Here is a 20,082-nt window from a genome sequence, read left to right as displayed (position 1 = left end):
AAGACTTCCCAGGATGGACTTAATGTGTCATGAGTTCAGCTTTGTGCCAGGCTCCATGTTACCCAGGACTGGCAGGGCTAGGAGGGGCCTCCACCAGAGGAAAGTCTGCTGCCAGAGGGGCAGGGGCTGCCTGATCTGCACACATTACGAACCAGATGTCCAGGCATAATGCTGGGAATTAGACCCCCACTTTCTACCCTTCTTTCTTATTCCATACAGCAGGAGCCAGCAGTATGCTGAGTCCCTTTTTTAGTGTTTTGGTAGGAAGAGATCTTATTCATAATTTAGGACACTTAAAGACAAAAAGAAACTGGGAAAAAAATGGGTCATTTTAAATCCTCTCAGAGACAGGGATTTAAGAAGCCTGATATATAGATAGATTATAATCACTGAGGTTTAGCCAGGCTCTTGCCATTGCTCTTCTTGGCCCAGCAACCTTGGAATACTGTAGCCTCCCATTAGTGACAGAGTTCACTGGGCGTGGGCATGCATCAGAATCTTGGGGTGTGAGAAAAGGTCTGTGACAAAGCCCCCTAGATGGTCCTGATGCCTTTCCTTAGCAGAGCACAGCATTTATCCCTGGCCCCATCTAAAAAACAGCCATTGCTTTCACTACAAGTATGTAGGGTTCCAGACTTCTTTTGCTAAACTCTGGGAAGAAACTAAGATGCAGGAAGAGTTGGAGGCCACATGTAAATTCCAGCAGAACCTTTATTTCCCTTCCTCGGTGCTTCTCACACTATTGCATAACTTAACCCTCTTTCCAACACAGGGGTCGTTCTCCTCAGCCTCCTGCTGAAGAAGATGAAGATGACTTTGATGATACCCTTGTTGCCATCGACACATGTGAGTCCTCAGAGTGCCCACCTGATGCAATCTTCCAGTTAATATTGGAAAGTTATTAGCTTGATCTTCTCCAGAATCCCTGTCTGGCATTATTAGTCCAGATGGGAGCTCCAGCATAGCTCTGGAGTCAGGACACTTGTGGAGACAGAAGACCTATTACTCCCAACTACTCTCAGCTTTGGGGACCCTCAAGCAAATCATTCTACTTCTCCAACTTCTCTGCAGGGAAGAATAATCCTCCTTCATACCTTAGAGAGTTTTCAGTGATACTCATCAGAGAATGGATCCAAGAGGATTTTAGAAACCCAGACCCACCCTGTACACACAAGGGGTTGTCATTTAATCAGGGAAAGAATCTGAGAGCTGCTGGGGAAACTTAACTCTTTGATGACCAGTTCCCAGTTTCCATCAGCTGCTCATGTTCCTGGTGAAATCAATGCCACTTCGTCTTCTGAGGCACTAAGCTGACCTGCCCTGCTCTCTGTCCTCCAGTTGTTTTCTTTCCACTGCATAAGTGGCTTTCCCCTTGACTGTGCATCTAAACACTTGGAGGAACAATTATGGAGGTCTCAGACCTAAGATAATCTGAATGATAGAGCCTGATGTACCCAAAGGTCTTTTGTACCCAAAAGTCTGTCCGGGTCTGAGAATAGCACACTTATGAACAGAGCAAAAGGTTAGTTGTTTGTTCTTGTTTCTTTATGTACTAGTGTTTATAGAGCACTGGCTGTGTGCTTTGATAAGAGGTGTGTTGTAAGTTTCTTCTGTCACAGGCTCTTACAGACAAATCTTCCCAGAGTAAAGGTAAACTTTTGATGTTGTTGTTCTTAGTTATACATGACAGTAGAAAAAGATAAACATTTTTGAGTATTGAGTGGCTGTGGTCTATGAGTTAGCATCTGCTCAAATGCCAAATATATAGACATTGGCACTCAGCCTTTGGAGAAAGGAGAGCACCTCATGAAAGAGATGGTTAGGAAAGACTTTCTTGGAGGCATGACTGGCTCCTTGAAGAGTGGGAAGAGTCAGTGCTACAGCAGGAGAAAGAAGGCAGAAGCCTGCAGCGCATCTGGCTATTGGTGCTTGGATGGCAGGTGTGGATCAGGGTCAGAATTTGTACCACTGTTGGCAACAGAATTCTGACTCCAAAAGAAGTAGAGTTAGCACAGGGATGTGGTTGGAGTGTATGTGTCAGTGATTAACCTTTTTGTATTCTAAAGTCTAAATTTGAAACTGGTAAGGATGTGGACCCTCTCCCTAGCAAGTATCTATCCCCATTGAAAGATTTCTCTAGTTTCTAAGGGTCCTCCAAAAGCCCAACCCTTGAATTCCCACCAGATGAAGAACCCCAGTTCCTATGTGGGGTAGCATAGGCCAGTTTGCTGACCCTTTCTTTTCAAAAGGGAAGTAGCTAGAGGGTATGCCCCTTCCTCTTGAACCCTCTCTCACAATGTGTTAGCTGATGTTAACACTGTTTTGGAACTTCCCTCTGCCTCTCTGGCTCTCCTGGGAACTTTGTGTATGTGTGTGATGTTGGAGATCGAACCCAGAGCTTTGTGCATGCAAGGCAAGCACTCTACCAACTGAGCTATAGCCCCAGCCCTCTCCCAGGATTTTTAAGACATTAGCTAATGGCGGGCTTTTTCCTCCACAGATAACTGCGACCTGCATTTCAAGGTGGCCCGAGACCGGAGTAGTGGTTATCCACTTACTATTGAGGGCTTTGCATACCTGTGGTCAGGAGCCCGTGCCAGCTATGGGGTCAGAAGGGGTCGTGTATGTTTCGAGATGAAGGTGAGTGGGAGCAACAGAAGGAATAAGGACAGGAAGTAGAACCATCTGATAGAATAACCTGTCACTAGCCACGTTTACTAGATCCATGACTGAAGAAGAGCTTGGATTGAGCATAAACTGTACCAAACAAAAGTATGCTACCAGATCAGAAAACAGGCCAACCATACATACATTGCTTCTTTTTGTGTGTGTGGTGCTGAGTATTGAACCCAGGGCCTTGTATTTGTAAGGCAAACACACTACCAACTGAGCTGCATCCCTAGTCCTATAGACATTGCTTCATCACACAGACTTTTACTTGGTGTGGGATTTGTTCCAGATATTGTACAGCCAACCAGTCTAGTTTGGCTGTGTCTGTAGAACTGAGGAAAGGAGTTCTTTGGAAGAAGAGTGATCTAGATAACAGACTCAGGTATCATTTACTTTAAAGTGAGGTAAGAGAGAAATCAGGGCAAAGAGCTGCCAGAGCAGGCCACATTCTGCCATCATCTCTTCAAAGTTTCTTGTCATGTTATGTTCGCAAAAATAATACATTGCTTATGTTGACAAGGTTCAGAAAACACAGGGCTGGGGATGTGGCTCAAGCGGTAGCGCGCTTGCCTGGCATGCGTGCGGCCCGGGTTCAATCCTCAGCACCTCATACAAACAAAGATGTTGTGTCTGCCGAAATTAGAGAATGAATATTAAAAAGAAGAATTCTCTCTCTCTCTCTCTCTCTCTCTCTCTCTCTCTCTCTCTCTCTCTCAAATAAAAAAAAAAATCTAAAAAGAAAAAAAAAGTTCAGAAAACACAAAGGAGTATAGGATGAAAAAGTAGAAGTTGGTCTCATGTCGTCTCAATCCCTATCCTACTTCCCGTAGGTAATTTATGTGTTAACAGTTTCTTGTGTATCCTTTGTACATCTGGACTTAATTATGGTAGCTGATATTTGTAGAGTACTTTACATTCACAAGATACGGTGCCAGGCTCTTTATGTTGTAGATTATGTCCATTAATCCTCATTGTATTATCACAAAATAGGTACTGTTCTATCCCTAGTTTTTGGAGGTGGAAGCGAAACAGGGTTATATTTTATTGAGTAAGATACCATCAATGTAAGTGGCACATTATTTTATATGTCTTATATACTGTCCTATATAATGCTTTCTTATCACATCATTTGTAAGATAGATTGTTATTTTAGAGATTTTGCCTTTATTTTATTTATTTATTTTTATGTCGTGCTGAGGATTGAACCCAGGGCCTCACACATGCTAGACGAGTGCTCTTCCGCTGAGCCACAACCCCAACCCTTAGAGATTTTAAAATGTAAAAAACGTGGGGCTGGGGTTGTGGCTCAGTGGTAGAGCACTTGCCTGGCATGTGTGAGGCACTGGGTTTGATTCTTAGCAACATATAAAAAAGAAATTAATTAATTAAAGATATGTCCATTTATAAATAAAAAAGAAGTTTATTAAAAATGTAAAGAAAGATATAGTCAGTTTGTTTGTTTATTAGTGTAAAAAATACATATCTGAAAGTTAGTAAAATATGATAACTTTCCCAAGGCCACAAAACATTAAGGTAGATAAGGACATTAAGTAAGCAGTCAAAACTCATAATTTAGAGGTAAAAAGTCAAAAGGTGTGGTCTTTTAACCCCTAGTTCTTTAACTTAGTGCTGTTTCTTGGACTCTTTCCACCTATACATTAGCCATGCATCATTCTTTTGAACTACTACATCTTATTTTGTGGGGAGGTTGTACCATAATGTAACCAGTGCTGTGTTGATATTTTTTTTTCCACAAATGTATATAAAAATGTTGCACAGAATGTTCTTGCAAACACTTATACAGCTTATTGTTGTTTGTTTGTTTTTTGGTACTGGGGATTGAACTCAGGAGCACTTAACCATTGAGCCACATCCCCAGCCCTTTTGTATTTTATTTAGAGACAGGGTCCTACTGAGTTGCTTAGGGCCTCACTAAGTTGCTGAAGCTGGCTTTGAACTCACAATCCTCCTGCTTCAGCCTCTTTCCAAGCTGCTGAGATTACAGGCGTGTACCAACTAGATTGCCCTCCAGAGACATCGCACTGACTTTTGGGGGGAGGGGGGTTTGCTGAGGGATTGAACCTAGGGCCTTGCACATGCTAGGTAAATGCTTATACTGCTCAGCTACATTTTCGGCCTAAGTTTTCCAGGCCAGCTTTGAATTTGTAATCCTCTTGCCTCAGCCTCCTGAGTAGCTGGGATTACAGAAGCATTCCACCATGTCTAGCTTTTACCAAATATTTTCATAGTTACATCCCCTATAGCAAGTGTTAAAACTGAAAAATAACTATATTTAAAATTTCTCTGACCCTGTACGCTCCCAGTCACTTCAACAGTTTATTCACAATACTTCAAAGTTGTCACTATTTTTTAATGACTGATAAACTTTCCTCCTGTATTGCTTCATAATCCACCAGCTTCCAGAAAATCAATCCTGAATCTTCTTGTCCTCTGCCCTCAGATCAATGAGGAAATCTCCGTGAAGCACCTCCCTTCTACAGAGCCTGACCCCCATGTTGTCCGTATCGGCTGGTCCCTGGACTCTTGCAGCACCCAGCTAGGTAAGGAGAGGTCAGCCCGGCAATTCTGAGAGTAGATTGATTGGCCCTCCCTCTGGATTCTTGAGGGTCCTGAGATTTTCATTTCAGTGTAGGACTCTGAACTTAATTAGCCTGTAAAGGAACAGGGAGAGTAGATATGTGTCACCACCTGCCTTTTGACAGATTTAACTGAAAGGACCATGGTTCGTGGAATAATTCTTCCATGAAGACCGAGTTCGTTCTTAACCTTCATCTTTTAGGAGAAGATCCAGAATGCTCTTCAGAAAACTATTTCCTCTCTTTAAAAATGATCCTCCCCTTGTCTTCAAATCATGATGAAAATAAGTTCTTAAGCCCCTTCAAGTTCTGTGAGAGTTTTCTGTTAAGTCTAATAGCAGAGTGAAAAGGGGAGCAGAGAACAGTGGTGCCAGGGCTGGTTGACAGAGATGTACTGGGGCTGGTCATTGAATGGTTTTGAGTTTTCATAGAACAACATACCTCAGCAATCTTCTGAACATTTATTTCTTTTGTTTTTTATGCATATTCAGATTAGGTCATGCTATGAATACTGTTGTGTTTCTTGGGCATATAGTTTTCCATTTTATACTTGTGTTTGGTTTTATGTTTTCCAGTGCTGGGGAAGGAACACAGGGCCTCACACATGCTGGGCAAACACTTTACCACTGAGTTCTACCTCCAGCCCTATAGTTGTATTTATTTAATAAATCTCCTTTAAATTAATTTCAAGTTTTGCTGTTAAATACTTGAGCTCCTGTTCTTATGCATAATTGCTTAAGCACTTAAAACTAATCTTTAAAAGAAGATAGGTTAGTTCAATCCTCAGGACCACAGGAAAAAAAGGAAAAGAAAAAAAGTAGTGTTAGGTTAAAAAGAATACAGTTTTAATTTTGATATGTATTAGAATGTTTTATATAAGAATCATGAGTCTTCTCATTTTGTCTCAGTTTTGAAATATGGGCTTTGGACAGTTGAGGAAACAAAATCCAAAAGTTCAAGTAATATGTCCAGAGGCACAACTGCAAAACAACTATTTTTAATATCTCTCTGACCCTACACATTCCCAGTCACTTTGGAGGCCCTGGTTTCACTGCAACAGGTTTTTCAAAATACTTCAAAGTTGTCACACAGCTAGTTCATAGCAGAACCACACCTAAAATTCTTGCTGGTCAGTTCCTGGTATTCTGCTAGGACGCTCTGACCAAGGAACTGTAGAACCCAGGTGTCTATAAAGTGTTTGGGATCTTGATCAGACCCTTTTAAGCACCCAGTTTTGTAGCCTGTTGAAGAAATCAAATCTAGTACTTTTCCCAGTGTTTAGTCCTCATTGTCTTTCAGAAGCAAAAGCCATCTTCTGATTTCTACCAAAAGCATAGTGGCACCAAAACATTAATGACATCAGTGAACATGACAATATCAGATGTCACAGGTAATGATGGCATTGAAGCACAAAGCCTCCTCCATCCCAGAAACTCCTGTTATTCCATATTTTCCCTTTCTCTGCATAGCAGTTCAGTTCAGCCCCTACCTCCAGATTTAACACAACCAAAAGCCATCTAGGCCTTGGGATTTCTGAATAGTAAAAGGCTTCCTTTCAACCTTTTTACCCTCCGCCTCTCCACAAAAGGGGACATCTGATTAATAAAACTAGTTAAGGAAATAATTTTTGTCTTTAAAGTATGTGGCAGCTGTGCAGCCTCTTATGACCACTGCAGGTTTAATGTGACAGTGCCTGTTTCTTCCATCAGGCGAAGAGCCTTTCTCCTATGGCTATGGAGGCACAGGGAAGAAGTCCACTAATAGCCGGTTTGAAAACTATGGAGACAAGTTTGCAGAAAATGATGTGATTGGCTGCTTTGCGGTGAGTGTTAGCAGCTGTGGAAGTTGGCAGAACCAGATGTTGGTCTGCAGACTACTTTTTTGGGACACCTCTCTTCATTTTCCGCCATATATCCAGCCACTTTTGTCATATCTCTTTGTCTTTCTTTAACAGACTAAAATGATTGTTATTTTGTGTGAAATTCTGCTATTCTCTCCCCCCTGATCTTTTGTGCAAAGCTGTCAGATTGCCCCCCAAAGAACATTTGCCAAGTACAGTCTTCCTCTGTTCCTAGATACCAGTGTGATGTTTTCCAACTGGACCTTTGCTAGGAAATAGCTTATGTGCTCTTGAAGTAAATGGTATTGGCTCTTGTCCCTCACTGGCATCTTCAAAACCTCTCTCTTTCTCCCTTCACTTTAGTTGAGTTGACTTCGTATAGTGTGTTCACTTCTGCAAGAACAGAAGCAGGTGCAAAAGACAACACGATAGAAGGTGTCTGAGCTGCTGCCTGAGGCGATCCTGGATAGTAGTGACCAGCCATCACTGTTATGGGACGTGGTTGTTGACTCTAGGGCCAGGCTTCCTCGACCTGTTCCCTTCTAATTTAACCCATTAAAAATACGGTGATGTCTGGCACATAAGTGCTCAATAAATAATTAAGCAGTTTGTAAAATGTACCATGAGGTCCCCAAGGAAATGACTATAGATGGTTCCTTTTGGTATTTTGCTCTCCCCATTCATCATACTGTACAATTTTTTTTTTAATTTGAAATAATTTTAACTTAGAGAAATAAGAATAAAGAATTCTTAGAGGTCCTTATCCAGATTCTGACAATTTACCACATTTGCTTTACCATTTTTATGTGTGTACATGGGGTTTGGGTATGTGTGTGAGATTTGTGTTTGCCCATTTGAAAGTAGATTGCATACATCATATTTTTTTCTTAACATTTCAGTGTGTATTTCTCAAGGATAAAGCTATTATCTTAACCACATTGTAACTATCAATTATACATTGATATAATCTAATCCACGGCCCATGTTTAAATTTTATCAGTTGTTCCAACAGATTCTTAAGTGCAGTTTGGTTTCTGGTTTAGGATCTGGTCCAGAGGGCTGGGGATATAGCTCAGTTGGTAGAGTGCTTGCCTCGCATGCACAAGGCCCTAGGTTCAGTCCCCAGCACAACCAAAAAAAAACAAGGATCTGGTCCAGGATTATGTATGCATTCTATTGCTATTTCTCTAATCTGAAACAGTTTCTCAGCCTTTCTGTATATTTCATGCCCTTTTCAATAAATTTTTTTTTTTAACCAAAATTGACCAGGTTTATACTCTCTACAAAGCATTGTAAACCTTGTGTTTTTCCCCGTTTAACAGCAAATCCTGGCCATCTTTCTTTGTCTACACAGATGATATAGAGCTAGTTATATTAAAAACATTTTTGGAGGCTGGGGTTGTGATTCAGTGGTAGAGCACTCACCTCATGTGTATGAGACCCAGGTTCAATCCTCAGCACCACATAAAAATAAATTTAAAAAGATATTGTGCCCATGTATAACTAAAAACATTGTTTTTAAAAATTTGGTCTAGTGCGGTGGTGTGCACCTGTAATCCCAGTGGCAGTTCACGAGGCTGAGGCAGGAGGATCGTTGCAAGTTCAAAGCCAGCCTTACCAATTTAGCAAGTCCCTAAGCAATTTAATAAGACCCTGCCTCAAAATAAAAGGGACTGGAGATGTGGCTCAGTGACTGAGTGCCTCTGGGTTCAATCCCTGGTACCAAAAAGAAGGTATATAGCCCTCATCCACCCATTTTTTAACATATCCTGTCCCAAATGTGTGAACCCACTCATTCTCAAGGGTTTCTATATCCAATTATAAGAAAGATGATTATTACTTTTCTTCTTCACATAAAATATAGCATATCATACATGCTATTCTGAATCTTTTTTGCTTAACTATCTTAGAGATCTTTTTATAATGCTACCTAAAGGGCTTCTGTTTTTTAATATTGTCTTTATTTGTCATTTGTCTGGGCCATAATTGATGTAGCCTAATTCCCCCTTAGTGAAGTTTGGTTAGTTTTGCACCTTTATAGTTAGTGGCTACCTAATGTGCTGTAGGCAGCAGGGTACCCTACTTTAATTTAGCCAGCTTTCCTTTTTGTGGCCCTGAAACTTGTTTGCTGGTAGAGATAATATTACTGTAATAGCTTATCTTTTTTCCCACTTACCAGAGTAACTTGGAGGACTTATGTCCCCATGCATGAATCTCCTGTGCAACTTAGCCATTCCCTCTTCTCCATTGGTGAATATTTCGCTCTGCTGGCATGAGCATTTTGCACATATATCTTTGCATTTTATTTCTTGGAGCTAAAGCATGACACAAGCAGGTGTGAGAGATGGAACTTCAAAATGGTACAGTGTGAATAATGCTGGCTTAAGGAGTTTGGGTCTTTAGGTCCCGGACTAGCATGGGTGTAATTTAGCAAGAATCACCCTACATTTGTGTCTTGGACAGATGGCTCTGTGGGTAGTGGATCTGTCAGTTCTGGGCAGTATGGTAAGTTCCTGTAACAAATAACCCACAGTGTTCATTTCCATGTCAGCAGAGGTGACTGGGATTTCTCATACTTATGTGGGAAGACACTGCAGAAACTGCACTACAGACTCAGGTCAGGATTCAATCTGGCCATTGTTGGCATGTCTGTCCTGCAGGGTCTCAGCTTGTGTGTATCTAAGAGATGAATGGACTCTAGGGATTCTGAAGGTAGTGAGGAAGCTCCTCACCCTTATTCCTTGAAGGACAAGTCTCAAGAGTGAAAGAATACCATGTCTTGTATTTTTGTGTCAGAAACTGGACCCTGTACTAGGCTTCATTCTGTTATCTCATCCCAAGTTTTAAACTTTTGTAACTGTAAACTTTTAACCTCAAAGTGAGCTTTCTGAAATACAGTTTTTTTGTTTGTTTAGTTGGTTGGTTGGTTGGTTTGGAGGTTTTTTGTTTGTTTGTTTGGTTTTTTTTTTTTTTGTACTGGGGATTCAACTCAGGGGCACTTAACCACTGAGCCACATCCCTAGCCCTATTTTGTATTTTATTTAGAGACAGGATCTCATTGAATGGCTTTAGTACCTCACTTTTGCTGAGGCTAGCTTTGAACTCTTGATCCTTCTATCTCAGCCTGCTGAGCCACTGGAATTACAGGTGTGCACCACTGTGCCCTGCTGAAATACAGATTTTTGTGTTTTTTTTTTAATATTTTTTAGATGTGATGGGCCTTTATTTTGTTCATTTATTTATATGTGGTGCTAAGAACCCAGTGCTCTACACATGCTGGGCAAGTGCTCTACCACTGAGCCACAACCCCAGATCCTGAAATACAGTTTTGACCAGGCCACTCAACCTCCTCAAAATAAGTCAGCACTCTATTCTGCTATCATCATCGAGTCCATACTCCTGAGATGACTTGGAGACCCCTTTATGCTGGGAGTAGGGGAGTTGGCTCCTCCCCATCTATCAACTCCCAGGTCTTGGGTAAGAACTGGTTTGAGTAGGTTGTTCTCTGAGCTGTTTCTTGGTGGTGTCCAACTGTCCAAATGTGAAGTAAGAATGCACTGATGTCTGCAAAACTGGCTGTATTTCTATCCCTGTACTGATTTTCTTCCACTTTGGCTCCCAGTGCCTTAAACCAAGAGTTGATAATTATTTTTGGCTTTCTCTTCTAGGACTTTGAATGTGGAAATGATGTGGAACTTTCATTTACCAAGAATGGGAAGTGGATGGGCATTGCCTTCCGAATCCAGAAAGAAGCATTGGGGGGTCAGGCCCTCTACCCTCATGTTCTGGTAAAGAATTGTGCTGTGGAGTTCAACTTCGGGCAGAGGGCAGAGCCCTACTGTTCTGTCCTCCCGGGATTCACTTTCATCCAGCACCTTCCCCTTAGTGAGCGGATCCGGGGCACTGTTGGACCAAAGAGCAAGGCAGAGTGTGAGGTGAGTGGTCCTGAAGACTGAAGTGGTGTTGGGTCCTCTACAGCTTCCTTGCTGCCAGGGTAGAGAGGAGACACTCAGTAGCCAGGTATGGTGAAAAAAACGTAAACTCATCTCATGGGCCACCTTGGGGCAAGCTTCTCCGGATTGGGTTCAGGGTTGAAAAGTTGCTCTAAGGGTGAGTTGACGGGTACTGGTGTAGCCTAGGTCAAGCAGGGGTGGGGCTGTGTCAGTCTTCCTGAATCTTAGAAAATTTCCAAAAGGAAGCAGTCACACTGCTCCTACAGTGAGGCCAAATTATAGGAAAGGATGCTTTCCTCAGTAGAAAGGATTCCAGGCTTTCTAGTGAGTATATTCTGCCCCTCAGTGTTCTTGGGAGAGGTTGAACAATTCTACTCACACAGGACTGCCTAAGAACAAAAAAGACAAATGACCTTTGGCTCCAATAAGTACATTGGTGACCTTTGTTCTTAAAACAATATTTTTCTCATACATGGTTTATGTTTATTTTAGAAAATTAAGAAATATACAAAAAAATAAAATTTCACCATTGGAAAATAAGTTTGTTTTCAGAATATTGGAGTTCATCTTATTCTTTTTGATTGTGTGTGTGTGTGTGTGTGTGTGTGTGTTTAATTTTTTAGTTATGGTTGGACACAATACCTTTATTTATGTGGTGCTGAGGATCGAACCCAGGCCCTTGCACATGCTAGGCGAGTGCTCTACTGCTGAGCCACAACCCCAGCCCTATATGTGTATTTTATACACACTCGTAACTAAGATAATTTGTAGCGGTGCTGTGGTTTATACCTGTAATCCCAGTGTCTCAGGAGGCTGAGGCAGAAGGGTTACAAGTTTAATAAGACCAGCCTTTGCATTTAACAAGGCCCTCAAAATAAAAAGAGCTGGGGATGTAGCTTAGTAACGTTTAAGCATCCTCTGGGTTCAATCCCCAGTACCTGGGCCCACCACACACACACACACACACACACACACACACACACACACAAAGATTATGTGGTTTAACCAGGTCAGTATCCTGCCCTTTTCACTTATCATTATTTTATGTTTTGTGTACTTTATCCAACCACATGAAAACTTCTCTTTCTCTTTGAACTTTTTTTTTTTTTTTTCCCCACAGGATCTTGCTTATATTGCTCAGTCTGGCCTTGAACTCTGGGGCTTAAGTAGTCCTCCTGCCTCAGTCTCCCAATAGCTGATATTATAGGCATGCACCTCCACCTATGGCTTTAAACATCAGTTTAATAGTCAATAGTCTCCCTTACTAATCATTCTCTTTGTTGACCACTTAAGTTACATCTGGTGTTGGCAAAATTCTTTTTGTGTGTGTATACCAGTGATTGAACCCCAGAGATACTTTACCACTGAGCCACATCCCAGCCCTTTTTACTTTTTAATTTGAGACAGGGTCTCACTAAATTGCTTGGTCCTTGCTGAGTTGCTGAGGCTACTTTGAACTTGCAAGCCTCTTGCCTCATCCTCCTGAGCTGCTGGGATTACAAATGTACACCACCATACCTGTCTTAAATTCTAAAAATACTGAGTAAATAGTTCTGGTCCCATTCAGACTCCCAAGAAGGTTGTACCATTTCTCATACACCCTCCATGTGCCAGTCCCTCTTGATTGCCTTCCCTATGTCTTTCCCTGTCAAAGACTGCTTAATCCTTGAATAAAAAATGTAAATGCTAATAGCATACTTATTCACCTTATGCTAATCCCTGTACTTGGACAAGTCTCATGTCATTGAATTCTAATAGCAATATGGTGAGATAGATATTATTTTTGCTTTCGTTTTTCAGAGGCAACATGAGGTTCAGAGTCATTCTCTCACAATTACCAGCAAGCCAGGGTGGTGCCATGCCATACACTGTTGCTATTTCACATCATACTTTCCCTCACCTTTTCTTGTAGATTCTGATGATGGTGGGCCTGCCCGCTGCTGGCAAGACCACATGGGCCATCAAACATGCAGCCTCCAATCCTTCCAAGAAGTACAACATCCTGGGTACCAATGCCATTATGGATAAGATGCGGGTAAGGACAACCCTTGGCCTCTCCCTACATGCCTCTCACCTACTAGGTGCTACCACGCACCTAGGACCACTCAACCCTTACCTACCTCCTGCCCACAGGTAATGGGCCTGCGCCGGCAGAGGAATTATGCTGGTCGCTGGGACGTCTTGATCCAACAGGCTACCCAGTGCCTCAACCGTCTCATCCAGATTGCTGCTCGCAAGAAACGCAACTATATTCTAGATCAGGTACTTACTGGTGACCAGCATGTCCTCAGGACAGGGGAGAGGACTAATAGGTTACCTAGGAATTCCCCTCTGGTCCATTTCTCTTTTCCCCATAATGCTCTTCATCAGCAATGCTATTCTAAGGGTCAACCATACATGAGATTATAGTTAACAGACTTCACATAACTCTGAGCCCAAACATCTGGTGGGGTTTGGAGCCATGATTAGGCTACTAGCTCAGGATCAGTAGCAGCCTCAAAGAACATTATCAGGTAAGAGCCACTTAGCAAAATGGAAGAGGCATAGGTTTCTGAGCCTAACAGACTGCTTGAATCCCGCCTCTGCTACTTTGTAGTTGGTGCCCTTGTGGGCAGCTGACTTTCCTCTGTATCTGAGTCCCCTTGTCTATAAACTGGGGATCATAATGATCCTCACAGATCTACATAGTACCTACTAGGTGCTACCACGCAGTTACCCAGCAGCTGTGATGATTGTTATTTATTGTATAGGTGAGGCACAGCCCAGGTTAATTAGCAAGTCTTTATGACTAGGAGATACAGATTTAAGACATATTAAGAGCTGGGTTCTTAACATCAGGTGAACCTTTGAAATCAAATGTAGAATTTTGTATACAGGTACAGATGTGTTCTTTCAAAAACAACGCAGTTTTGAGTTAGGACAGAAATGTTGACCAAGGTTTTCAACATTACTCAAAAGGATGAGTGACCCAAAATGGTTAAGGATCCTTGTCTCAGAGTAATGAGTTCCACGTGTTTGTTGCCTGTAGAGTGTCATACTTAACATTTGTCCCAAAGACTTCCTCAAGTAGCAAAGGGTGTTTCCTTATTTTCTGTATTTGTGGTTATATGAACAAGCCTTACATTTGTGCTATCTTAAGAACCTGTGAGTGAGCAAACATGTAAACATTTTAGCCTTACTAAAATGCCTTCTGTACATGTAGCTCTGGGTACTTGGTTACCCTGAGTTCGAAGGGATCCTGATGAAGGTGGAGCTGATGACGGGATGGTGGTTGACTTGTCAGGAAAGAATTCCAGGGACCATGTTGCTTTCACATGGGGTGAGGATCCAAAAGCCATCCATGGTTATTGCTCCAGCTTGACCCCATCAATAAGGCACCCAAACAACCTTCTCTTACCTTTGGAGATTTGTTTATTTTTTAATCCCTTGGCCTCACTTTTCCCCCTTCTCTTCATCAGGGTGTTTTGAAATTTTAGTTTGATTTGACCCCAGTTAGACTCATTTTTCTGAAACACCTAGATGTGCTATGGTTTTAACACCCTGAGGTGTTATCTTTTGGATAACCTAGGAGGAATTTCTTGCCTGTTTTTTTCTTGATTTGTGGGTTAGATCAACTGTGAAAGTCATGAATTATGTGGTCCAGTATAGAAGGATTATAGTCAGGGGATCATCTCTGTTCAAAGGGCCTATGTGGGTCTCTCTGGAGATCAGATCCCCTGCATCTCAGCTAGGCACAAAAGACCTGAACACTGTAAAGGCTCACTGTCAGCCTTCTTAGCTGGTGGTGGCTTGTTCAGGGACATGTCAAAGGCTGCATCCTAGTGGGGGGATATGCAATTCCAACCAACAGTGAGGCAAAGAACCTAACCTCTGAAAGTGAGGAGGCGGGTTCTCTGGTTGGCCCCAGGTCTTTTGGTTAACCCCAGAATGGACTTAGGTCCTGAAGTTTTAGGTTACTCATCCCTGGGGAGGCAGTCTGAAGGCAGTGTTTGACCTGTTTGGGCCTAAACCCCAAAAGTTGGTTCCCAACAACCCTGGTTATAAGAAAGAAAGAATGGGTATATGTGTATATATAGAAGGTTCAGAACAGACAGCTGGCCAGATTCTCGTACTTCTCATCTCACCAGTGTTGGCAGTGAGGGATAAGTTAATAATGTATAGCTGTCTTCTGGGCTAGGTAGATCTTCCAAAGGTAAGGCCAGTACTATTAGGAAAGTCCCTGAATCCCAGCCTAGGATCTTCTATTCCTAGGTTGTCAGTTGTACCTACATTTGGCTCTTCTAAGCCTCCTGTTTCAAGGTTGACCTTGGAAATGCTCATCCTTATTAGGAAAAAAGAACTTACCTTCATAAGCTAGGCAGGGTTGTGTAGCCAGATTCTACTTTTGTCTAGCCAGAACCCCAGACCTTATCCTAGGATTTATCTCATGAGACACAAGCTCTCAAGTGTGTTGGAGCTTCATTCTGCATCACAGCCTATTCAGATCAGGTGCGCATCAGAGGGAAATACTGAGAACATCAGAAGGAATAACAAGAAAGAAAGTGAACCAGCGGGGATCTCATTAAGGGAAGGGCCTGCCTAAAATCAGGCTTTTGGTATACTGGTCAGCTCGGCTGACTTTGCAGATGGCCAGTCCCATAATGTTTGGGGCTGTGATGGAAATTGGGGAAAGGTGTCAGGAAGTGTGAGGTATCTGGGCCAGGATATGGACAGTGATAAAAATAGTTGAGATTTTGTCCAGGACAGTCTGGAGCCACGGTCACATTTTCTTCAGGGATGGATATGACTAAATTTGCCTAGGTAGTAAAAAGCTACAGAAAGAGGAAGGAAAAACAAGGATTGGAAGGCCACATTGCTTCAGGAGACAGTGTTGCAGTTGGGAAGCCCCTGGAGTGAGGTTTCTGCCCTATCTCTAGGTTATCAGAGGGCCTTAAAAATGAAAATAGAACAGAAGCTCTGTGTGAGACAACAAAGTTGCCCTCCTGAAGGCTGTGGGTTAAAAGGCCCAGCTGGGCATTGGTCAGAGTCAGGGCTGGGGACAGTGACTTTGCCAACCTGGTCTCACCCTCACAGTGTACATTTCTAATCCTGCTTGTGTCCCTGTTGGCAGGTGCCACACTTTCTCCTGAATCAAACCCAGGGCAAGGGCCACCTGAGAGCTTGTCCAATGGGGTACTTCCTAGGGTAGATGTTGGGGTCCTGGCCAAAAAGAATTAGAATCTTTGTTACCTAGATTAGATTTTCAAAATAAACCACCTCTTGTTGGCATGCTTTGGAGAAGGGGAAGTTTCTTCCCTCCACCCCCACGGTCCCCAGAGCCTCAAGTCTGTTCCATTCCTGATGCTCTGGCCAGTTCTCTTCCTACATGTGGAGTCCTTTCCACTGGGGTTCATCACCTCAACCTAGAGCAAACTTTTTCCTCACCAGCTTTAAATTTGTTCTTATGGGATCCAGCCAGGTGTCTCCTGCTGCCAGCCTAACCCTGTTAAGACAGGTAAACACATAGTAGGTCTTTTAGAGAACTCAGGATGTCAGCAAAAGTTATTGCCTGTGCCTGCTGTTTCCTCCCTCATTTCCTCAGACTTTCACACACCAGAACTCACCATGCAGCTTCTCTGAGAAACCTGACCTTTGTCCTGCCCACATCAGGTTTTGGGGGTTGTCAGGAACCAGGGAACATAGTCCAGCTCCTCTCTTAGGGTCAGCATCTTCAAGCTGGGGTTGGGAGGAGTAGGAGCTATGCAGAAAAGCCATGTGGCTGGAAAAGCTGACCTTGCTGTTGTGACTATCTCCTAGCAACAGCCGCCAGGGGCCCTGGTGACCAACAGTAGTGCTGGGCTGGCCCAGGGTTCTGACCTCACCATGTTTGCTGTGGTAACAGCCACCAGCAGCTAACTCCCTTTCCTCCAGGAAAGCCAAGCACTTACATTTCTGCTGGCACAGTTTAGATGTTGTTCTTCCCTTCTTACTCCTTACCCAAGCCAAGGAGTAAGCAGGGGAGGTGCACTCTTAAAGCCCTCCCCGAGAGGGCGTGTCAGCTCAGAGCATCTGAGGATCTGTTCTCAGATTCAAGCCTCATCTTGAGACAAAGGCCAGCTGTTTATGAGTCCATACTGCACACCCCCATTCCTCCTGTTCTGTGAAGCTGCAGGGGCTACCCTGTCAGTAGCATTGCTTCTTTATCTCCTCATTGGGACGTTGACAGGACAGTTCTGCCACATAGGAAAACTCCAGTGCCCTTAGAGTGCAGAGGATTCAGATTAGGATAATTGGTACTTATTGAATAAGAGAACGGATTATCAGAAAATAGGCTGGAGTCATGTTCACTCTGGTACCTACACATGAGTTTTGTGTCAGGAGAAAACTTTCAAATTACTTAGCTTGAGGAAGCCAAATTCTGTCTTCATATGAGCAGAATGCCACATTCTGCAGCACTCTTAGGAATGGAGTAAAAAAAAAAGTGAGTAGGGACTTAATTTTTCTCCTGTTAGTGGCCCCTGGCCCCTCCAGAACCAGTGCTAAAGGCCCCATAGGTGTGCTGTTACTACCCTCCTTAGAACATAAGGGGACTTTCCCTATAGGAAGTGAAAGAGAACATTTTTCCCTACTTTATGTCAGGCCCAGGGGAAATGGCTGGTTTAGAGAACAGATGTACCTATAGTGCTTGGAACCCCCACAGGTCTGTGCTCACATCCCTGGCTTCTATTCCTTCTATCTTGGAAGAGGGTCCCTTGCACCTGTCTTTTCCTTAATTTTCCCTGGTACTTTCCACTGAGAAACCTCTCTTAGGACAATGTCAATCCTGTTCACCATATTTTCAGATCCTCCTTGTGTGTTGACTTATTTCCCTGCCACATGTCAGAGGTTTTTACATCTGCAAATTTTCACCAGAGTCAGAAGAAAGATGATACAACCCCTAACTTTCAGATGAAGAAACTTGAGGCTCAGACTAATTCAGGGACTTGTCCACATATTCAAAACTACTAAAGGACACAACTAGGATTTCGGCCTTAGGCTTCTGCAAAGCCACTGTACTTTCCACCCTACCTCATACATAGTCCCTGCTTTTCCATTTGGGAGAGCATTGCAGTTTAACCTTTCCCTTTAGTCCAAGCTGCTTCCAGTTACCACTACAGTATAACTATCCAAAGTATCCCACCCAGTGATGACCATACCAACAGGGCTCACATTTGTCCAGGACTGGCTTCGAGCCAGGATCTGGGCTGGGACAAGATTCTTTATTCACATGAACTGGTTCAGTCTTCACAGCAACCAGAAGACATTCATACTGTTTGCTCCTTTCAAGTCTTGAGACTCAATAAATATGCAGTAAGTTGATTTTACAGAAAAGCAGGCTGAGGCTCTGAGTGGCTTGCCCAGGGTCACAAGGTGTGATGAGCCCAAGTCACATTAGAGCCAAGGTCTGCCAAATTGTCCCACAATGCACCTACTTCTTATTGAGGCGTCTCCTACCCTGGAGGCCACTGCATAGCCCCTACTCAGATACCTTATACTTTGTTAATTGTTTAGTGGTCACCCCCCCCCAGTTAGTCCTCACCAGCCCTGGGAAGGAGGCTACAGAGGAAGCAGCTATAGAGACTGACCATAGTGAGTGGCCACACCAGGACTTCTGCTGGAGCTCTTTCTTCCCTGCTGACCATGTTCTGAGAATACAGTATTTTCTTATTGATTTCTGCAGACCTCTTTACAGACTGTTCTTTCTTCTGCAGCTTCTCCCTGCAAAGCCACTGAAGGCTGTTGTTTAGCTAACAACTAATCACTTCACTTCTGTTGAGTTCCTGAGTTTAGAGAGGGAAGATACCACATAGGTGCTGGGTCCTACCTCTATAGATGAAGTCTCAGGAAATCTAAAGTGAGGTTTTGGCTGCATGCTTTTTCAGTAGTGTCCACAAGATACAAATGCAAAGACAGAGTCCACAGAGCCTCTGCAGTCCTGAAGATCTGGTGTGTGGTAGATATTGGGTTGGTGGAAGCTGCTGTTGCTGTTTGGTTATGTGCAGGTGTTCTGGAGCACTGCTCCATGGCCACACCTGCCTGCTTTGGAGGTAGAAGAAAAGACATAGAAGTAGCAGACTGCACTTGAAGAAGCATGAGTTATTGTCAAGCTCCCTGGTTAGAAGCTTGTGGGTAAGACTGATATTTCAGAGAAAGAGCAAAGGATAGAACGACAGCACAGTGTTGAGGGAAACAGTCCACATAACTATTAAAAGGGGTTGGTTAAATTATGGGCTATCTGTACTATAGATTCTATATGATTGTTTTGAAAAAAGAAAAAAAAAACACCATAAAGAAGAATTTGAGAAACAGTGCATGAAAAGAGCTTCTGAAGTATATAGTACAATTCCATTCATGTTAAGGATTGCATAAGTGTTGGTAGAATTGTACAGAGGAAATTCAGTACAAGTTATCTCTGGAAGTAGTGCTGGCAATAGGCAGATGGAAAGCCTTTTTTACTCCTAACTCTGTACCTTGTTGACTTTGTACCAAGAGCATGTATTACGTATGGAGAAAGAAGTTGTAAAATGCAATCCCAAGGGGGAAAAAGCAGGATTAGCCAGGCACAGTGGCACATCTGTAATCCCAGCAGCTCAGGAGGCTGAGCCAGGAGGATCACAAGTTCAAAGCCAGCCTCAGCAATTTAGAGAGCTCCTAAGCAATTCAATGAGACCCTGTCTCTAAATAAAATATTAGAGCTGGGGGTGTGGCTCAGTGGTTGAGTGCTCCTGAATTCAATCCCCGGTAAACCCCCCACACACTCCCCCAAAACAGAAAGTTAAAAACAAAACCCAGGGCTGGGGTTGTGGCTCAGTGGTAGAGCACTTGCCTAGTATGTGTGGGGCACTGGGTTCAATCCTCAGCACCACATAAAATAAAGGTATAAAACAAGGTAAAAAAAATAATATTAACCCACTCATTGGAATCCCTTGCCCTCTGCCTGTTAGCTGCTACTTTCTATCCCTCTTTTCAAATCAGTACATTTGCCAAGGCAGACATAAGAATC

The 20,082-nt window shown here is 43.0% G+C and overlaps 1 protein-coding gene across 6 annotated transcripts in view; it reads left to right on the top strand.

The window, feature by feature from the left end:
• Window positions 1-20,082, top strand: part of Hnrnpul1 (heterogeneous nuclear ribonucleoprotein U like 1) — a 35,066-nt gene that overhangs the window by 9,071 nt on the left and 5,913 nt on the right. For all 6 annotated transcript variants that reach the window (XM_005336459.5, XM_078032004.1, XM_005336456.4 and 3 more), the window contains exons 4-10: window positions 773-846; window positions 2,501-2,640; window positions 5,132-5,231; window positions 6,977-7,089; window positions 10,776-11,042; window positions 12,973-13,095; window positions 13,194-13,322. In XM_005336459.5, the coding sequence (XP_005336516.1) occupies window positions 773-846; window positions 2,501-2,640; window positions 5,132-5,231; window positions 6,977-7,089; window positions 10,776-11,042; window positions 12,973-13,095; window positions 13,194-13,322 (946 nt within the window). The remainder of the gene's footprint in view (window positions 1-772; window positions 847-2,500; window positions 2,641-5,131; window positions 5,232-6,976; window positions 7,090-10,775; window positions 11,043-12,972; window positions 13,096-13,193; window positions 13,323-20,082) is intronic.

Source organism: Ictidomys tridecemlineatus, chromosome 15 (genome assembly GCF_052094955.1).
Source record: "Ictidomys tridecemlineatus isolate mIctTri1 chromosome 15, mIctTri1.hap1, whole genome shotgun sequence".
Taxonomy (NCBI): domain Eukaryota; kingdom Metazoa; phylum Chordata; class Mammalia; order Rodentia; family Sciuridae; genus Ictidomys; species Ictidomys tridecemlineatus.
This window is presented reverse-complemented; position numbering and strand designations above follow the sequence as displayed.